At 51.3% G+C, this 6,904-nt stretch overlaps 1 protein-coding gene across 2 annotated transcripts in view; it reads left to right on the top strand.

Moving 5' to 3' along the window:
- The first annotated feature begins 2,009 nt into the window (after positions 1–2,009).
- CDC42BPA (CDC42 binding protein kinase alpha) overlaps positions 2,010–6,904 on the top strand; it is a 128,314-nt gene continuing 123,419 nt past the window's right edge. For both annotated transcript variants that reach the window (XM_069955101.1, XM_069955100.1), the window contains exon 1: positions 2,010–2,351. In XM_069955101.1, the coding sequence (XP_069811202.1) occupies positions 2,168–2,351 (184 nt within the window). In that variant the 5' untranslated portion in view covers positions 2,010–2,167. The remainder of the gene's footprint in view (positions 2,352–6,904) is intronic.

The raw sequence follows: 6,904 nt of genomic DNA, 5'->3' as shown, positions 1-6,904 counted from the left end.
TGGTCCCTATCTCTGGTAATGGCACTTAGACCTGTGCATGCAGGCATTGGCTGGTGACAGGTTCACCCCCCCTTACCCGCACTGCCTTATTTATATAGATGGCCGGACCATAAGAACAACGATGCACTTTGCCCCTCTGCCATTCTGTCTCGCACCCCCTCCTGATAGTGTGTAAGCTCATGCATGCAAGCAGGGACCTCACTCCTCATGTATGGATAATTATATGTATCTATGTAATGTCGATTTTTTTGTCTATGTATGTACCTCCAGAATTGTAAAGTGCTGCGGAATCTGTTGGCGCTATATAAATAAAAATTATTATTATTATTATTAATGGCTTTTTCCTATCTATCCTTGATTGGTCCCTATCACTGCATAGTCCCTATCACTGCCTCTTCTATCCCTGTCTATCTATCCCTGGCTGGTCCCTACCACTGCCTGCTCTCTATTGCTAACTGCTCCCTGTCTATCCCTATCTGCCATTTATCCATCCCTGCTCTCTATCACTCTGCACTATTTCCCTAATATTAGACTCTCTCTGCCAATTGAGTTGTCTCTTTGTAGATAAGATACTGACAGTCTCTGTCACTGATGTGTCTCTCTAATAACCTTTCTCTATCTGTCACTGATGTGTCTCTCTAATAACCTTTCTCTATCTATAACACAACCTATGCCCCCTCTGGTTCTATTAGACTCCCTCTCTGTATTAGAACTCTCTCTATTAGACCCTCTTATTATTAGTCAGTCTCCCTCTATTAGACCCCTCTCTCTGTATTAGTCTCTAATAGTCCCCTCTTTGTATTAGACAGTCTCTTTATTAGCCCCCCTCTCTGTAGTAGACAGCCTGACCCTCTCTGCATTAGACAGTCTCTATTAGATTCTCTCTTTGTATTAGTCCCCTCTCTCTTTCTTTGTATTAAAGAATCTCTTCCTCTCTATTAAACAGTCTCTCTACTAGACCATCTCTCTCGGTATAAGCCTGCTCTCTCTATTAGACAGTCTCTCCCTCTCTGTGTTCAACACTCTCTGTATTAGACAGTCTCTCACTCTCTGTATTAGACAGTCACTCTATTAGACAGTCCCTCTCTCTACTAGGTATTCTCTCTCTCTGTATTAGACAGTCCCTCTCTGTATTAGACAGTCCCTCTCTCTATTAGACAGTCCTTCTCTCTATTAGCCCCCTCTCTCTATTAGTGTCCCCCTCTCTCTATTAGACAGTCCCTCTCTTTATTAGCCCCCTCTCTCTATTAGTGTCCCCCTCTCTCTATTAGACAGTCCCTCTCTTTATTAGCCCCCTCTCTCTATTACAGTCCCTCTCTATTAGTCCCTCTCTCTACTAGACAGCCCCTCTATTAGACAGTGTCTCCCTCTGTCTATTAGCCCCCTCCCTGTATTAGTCAGTCCCTCTATTAGACAGCCCCTCTCTCTATTAGCCCCCTCTCTATTAGACAGTCCCTCTCTCTATTAGACAGTCTCTCCCTCTCTATTAGCCATTTCTCACTATTAGACAGTCCCTCTCTCTATTAGACAGTCCCTCTCTCTATTAGACAGTCTTTCCCTCTCTATTAGCCCTTTCTCACTATTAGACAGCCCCTCTCTCTATTAGACAGACCCTCTCTCTATTAGACAGTCTCTCCCTCTCTATTAGCCCTTTCTCACTATTAGACAGCCCCTCTCTCTATTAGACAGACCCTCTCACTATTAGACAGCCCCTCTCTCTATTAGACAGCCCCTCTCTCTATTAGACAGCCCCTCTCTCTATTAGACAGCCCCTCTCTCTATTAGACAGTCTCTCCCTCTCTATTAGACAGCCCCTCTCTCTATTAGACAGCCCCTCTCTCTATTAGACAGTCTCCCTCGGTGTATTGCCCCCATCCCCGGTGTCTGTGTCCTGGGTGTGGGGTCCCTGGCGTCCTCCATCTTCCCGGCCGGGCTGTCTCCTCCTCCTCCTCCTCCTCCTCCGCCCCCTCCTCTCCCGGCTCTCCCTCCTCCTCCTCTCCCTCCTCCTCCCCTCGGAGCCCGCAGGATTCAGTGTGTGTCCCCGGGTCTCCTCTCATCCTCTCGTCTTCCCCTCAGGACATGGCGGGCGGGGCCGGGCGGCGGCGGGTGAGCCGGCGGGCGGGCGCCGGGTGTGCTGCGCGGTGAGGTGGCCCGGCGGAGGCTGAAGATGTCGGGGGAGGTGCGGCTGCGGCGGCTGGAGCAGCTGATGCTGGACGGGCCGGGGCTCCGGGGGGCCGGCGGGGGATGGATGAGTGTGGAGAGCCTGCTGGACGCGCTGCTCTGCCTGTACGATGAGTGCTGCGGCTCCCCGCTGCGCCGCGACAAGAACATCAGCGACTACATCGAGTGGGGTGAGTAGTCACCCGGATCCGGGTCACCTGGCGGGGAGATGGGGCTAGGGGGCGCTGCTGGGGGCGGTGATATCATGAGGGGGGCGCATGGCCTGGAGACCCCCCCGGTGTCCGGCTGTCAGGGCTGCTGCCCCCTGTGTCATTGACGTTACTGCTGCCCCGGGGGGGATGTGTACATGTAGTGCACCGGCATCAATGGGACATCTGTCTATACTGGGGGTCACTGACTGCACTGGGGTGTCATCTGTCTATACTGGGGGTCACTGACTGCACGGAGGTGTCATCTGTCTATACTGGGGTGTCATCTGTCTATACTGGGGGGTCACTGATTACTGGGTGTCATCTGTCTATACTGGGGGTCACTGACTGCACGGAGGTGTCATCTGTCTATACTGGGGGGTCACTGATTACTGGGGTGTCATCTGTCTATACTGGGGGTCACTGATTACTGGGGTGTCATCTGTCTATACTGGGGGTCACTGATTACTGGGGTGTCATCTGTCTATACTGGGGGTCACTGATTACTGGGGTGTCATCTGTCTATACTGGGGGTCACTGATTACTGGGGTGTCATCTGTCTATACTGGGGGTCACTGATTACTGGGGTGTCATCTGTCTATACTGGGGGGGTCACTGATTACTGGGGTGTCATCTGTCTATACTGAGGGGGTCACTGACTGCACTGGGGTGTCATCTGTCTATACTGGGGGGGGGGGTCACTGATTACTGGGGTGTCATCTGTCTATACTAGGGGGTCACTGATTACTGGGGGGGGTCACTGACTGCACTGGGGGTCACTGATTACTGGGGTGTCATCTGTCTATACTGGGGGGGGTCACTGACTGCACTGGGGTGTCATCTGTCTATACTGGGGGGGGTCACTGATTACTGGGGTGTCATCTGTCTATACTAGGGGGTCACTGATTACTGGGGGGGTCACTGACTGCACTGGGGGTCACTGATTACTGGGGTGTCATCTGTCTATACTGGGGGGGGGTCACTGACTGCACTGGGGTGTCATCTGTCTATACTGGGGGGGTCACTGATTACTGGGGTGTCATCTGTCTATACTAGGGGGTCACTGATTACTGGGGTGTCATCTGTCTATACTGGGGGGTCACTGACTGCACTGGGGGTCACTGATTACTGGGGTGTCATCTGTCTATACTGGGGGGTCACTGATTACTGGGTGTCATCTGTCTATACTGGGGGGTCACTGATTACTGGGGTGTCGTCTGTCTATACTGGGGGGTCACTGACTGCACTGGGGTGTCATCTGTCTATACTGGGGGCCACTGGCTGCACTGGGGGTCACTGATTACTGGGGTGTCATGTCTATACTGGGGGGGTCACTGACTGCACTGGGGTGTCATCTGTCTATACTGGGGGGGTCACTGACTGCACTGAGGTGTCATCTGTCTATACTGGGGGGGTCACTGACTGCACTGGGGTGTCATCTGTCTATACTGGGGGGGTCACTGACTGCACTGGGGTGTCATCTGTCTATACTGGGGTGGTCACTGACTGCACTGGGGTGTCATCTGTCTATACTGGGGGGGTCACTGACTGCACTGGGGTGTCATCTGTCTATACTGGGGGGGTCACTGACTGCACTGGGGTGTCATCTGTCTATACTGGGGGGGTCACTGACTGCACTGGGGTGTCATCTGTCTATACTGGGGGGGGTCACTGACTGCACTGGGGTGTCATCTGTCTATACGGGGGGGTCACTGATTACTGGGGTGTCATCTGTCTATACTAGGGGGTCACTGATTACTGGGGTGTCATCTGTCTATACTAGGGGGTCACTGATTACTGGGTGTCATCTGTCTATACTGGGGGGTCACTGATTACTGGGTGTCATCTGTCTATACTGGGGGGGTCACTGATTACTGGGGTGTCATCTCTGATCTGTGCACCAGCATCATGGTGCCATGTATTTTATACCGGGGTGTCATTGATTGTACATTGATTGGACCGGGGTGTCATTGGTTGGACCGGGGTGTCATTGGTTGGACCGGGGTGTCATTGGTCTTGGTGTATTGCTGGTCTGGTCTCTCCTGTCACTTGGGCATCAGTAAGTTCCGGGGCATCTTTCTGGGGTGGAGGGCATAGGGGCACCCCTATGTCAGATGGAATGTGTGGGGCCCCTGATGATGCTGCGGGAGATGTAGTATTATTATTAGTCAGTGTCACTTTTGATCACATGATCGCGGCTTCTGCAGGAGATCCGGCCTGGTGTCTCTCCTCCATCCTTCCCCTTCCCTCTTTGGTACTTTCTTTATCTTCTCTTCTTCTTGTCTTCTATTTCCCATCCTTCCATCTTCCCTCCCGTCCTCCATTCTCTCTTTTTCCTACAGCCCCTTTCCTCCTGTCCTTCCGTCCTTCCATACTTCTTTTTTTTTTTTCTTCTTGTCCGTCCTTCCGTACTCTTCTTCCTCTCATCCGTCCGTCCTTCCGTACTCTTCTTCCTCTCATCCGTCCGTCCTTCCGTACTCTTCTTCCTCTCATCCGTCCGTCCTTCCGTACTCTTCTTCCTCTCATCCGTCCGTCCTTCCGTACTCTTCTTCCTCTCATCCGTCCGTCCTTCCGTACTCTTCTTCCTCTCATCCGTCTGCCCTTCCGTACTCTTCTTCCTCTCATCCGTCCGTCCTTCCGTACTCTTCTTCCTCTCATCCGTCCGTCCTTCCGTACTCTTCTTCCTCTCATCCGTCCGTCCTTCCGTACTCTTCTTCCTCTCATCCGTCTGCCCTTCCGTACTCTTCTTCCTCCCATCCCCCTCTGTCTTGTGGTCATTGGATCATCCAGTGGATGGCATCGTCTTGATGATCCAGAGGAGCCTCGTCTTGGTTTGAGGTGGTGGGGGGTCGGATGCCTTCTCTTGAGGACACATTTGGTGGTGGGGTTCTGTGACCTGTGTTGGTGGTCCGTACCCTGTGTTTGGGGCACATTTTGTGGTCCAGTGATCTATGATGGTCTTTCCATTCTTAATGTTAGCCTGTGTCATAAGCAGCGCCGCCCTGGTGGGTTCTTGTGGTGTATCCTGCAGATTGGATCACATGGATTTCGCCATCAGATCGAGCTCTAGGGGCCCGGGAGTCGTCATCATTATCTTGACAGCTAGTATGGCCGCTGTTTCTGCCCCCATAGACTCTGACCCCCTTAACCAGGCAGATCTGCCATTCTACAGTACAGTAACTTACAGGACGGCCCCGAGAGGAGCCATGATGGCAGCCATATTGGTTGTGAACTGCTTTACTCTAAGTATCAACAAAAGGAAAGATTATAACTTCTTCTTTAGAGAAAAGAAAAAGGCTCAGCTGATATAAGGAGATATCGGTGTTATCTGAAGGATGTAGGTGGAGGGGCCCTTTAAATTTTAACCCTTCAATATTATTACCTGGCAATGTGTTGTTAATTCTGTCAGATCAGCATCATATATACAGGATGGATGGATAGGAAAGGATGTACAGTCCCTGTTTTGTTGTGATTTCTGCTGCTATCGGATGGGATTTTGCGGATATTTCTTGTGTATAAGTCTCACAATACGCTGTAGACTTGACGGACGTTCTCCGTTCAACGCACCGTAATGAGAATATAACCCATGCTAGGATCCATCAGCATCACCTGACCTACTTGATGGCGTTTTCCGTTATGGGATTGTGTCCATACCTGCCCCCTTCTTTGGGATTGATTGGCTGTGCCTGTTGTATAGACAGTGAATAGATCTATGGTTGTCCTGTCCATGCAGACCTGACTAATGGAGCCTGCACGTGTATATAGTGGCCTCTTCTCCCTGCAGTCTCATATATCAGCACCCCGGCTCAGGGTCTTCATATAAGTTATATCCCACACTTGGAGGTGACATGTTTCGCTATATGAGCTCTGTAGATAGATAATATGTAGAATCCCTTCAAGGTCTTGTCATGTATCTTGTAGATTTTCCATTAATTATAAATGGCGCTATAGGAGGGTGAGCAGGAGGGTCTGCGCTGACCGGATCCTTGGAGGCTGTGGCCATTACCAGCGGCAGCAGATGTGGTGTCACCAGAGGACACAGCTGACTGAGAAGCCCAGGATTCCCTGGTATATATACTGGGACAAGCCATACCAGCTGCAGACATGGGGGGCGCCCGCCCTCTCCCCGGTGTCTGTGACTTGTTGGCATCTGGATTATCAGATCTTCTATATTCCAGCATCTATCTGGTTAACGTCACATCATCAGCCATCACTATTATAACCACTGACAGGTGCAGAACTACAAGTCCTATGATGCCCTGACAGCTGAAGGCAGTGTTATGGTGGATGTTTCTTTGCACAGGACTCTATAGGGATGCATAGTAACCGGGGGTACGGATTAGGGGCCGGGTATACAGCAGCTGATCCTCATTGTAGTGTCGTCCGCCTCTCACATGTTCCAGATCCTGCAGCCCTGATGGTGACACTGAGCGCATTGTCCACTCACGCAATAAAGCCCCATACAATAGCCGTGCTGGGGGGGCCGCTCACTCAGCTTTCCTAGACTCCTGAATAGCCAGAATGATACAACTGTA

Source organism: Dendropsophus ebraccatus, chromosome 15 (assembly GCF_027789765.1).
Source record: "Dendropsophus ebraccatus isolate aDenEbr1 chromosome 15, aDenEbr1.pat, whole genome shotgun sequence".
Classification (NCBI taxonomy): domain Eukaryota; kingdom Metazoa; phylum Chordata; class Amphibia; order Anura; family Hylidae; genus Dendropsophus; species Dendropsophus ebraccatus.
This window is presented reverse-complemented; position numbering and strand designations above follow the sequence as displayed.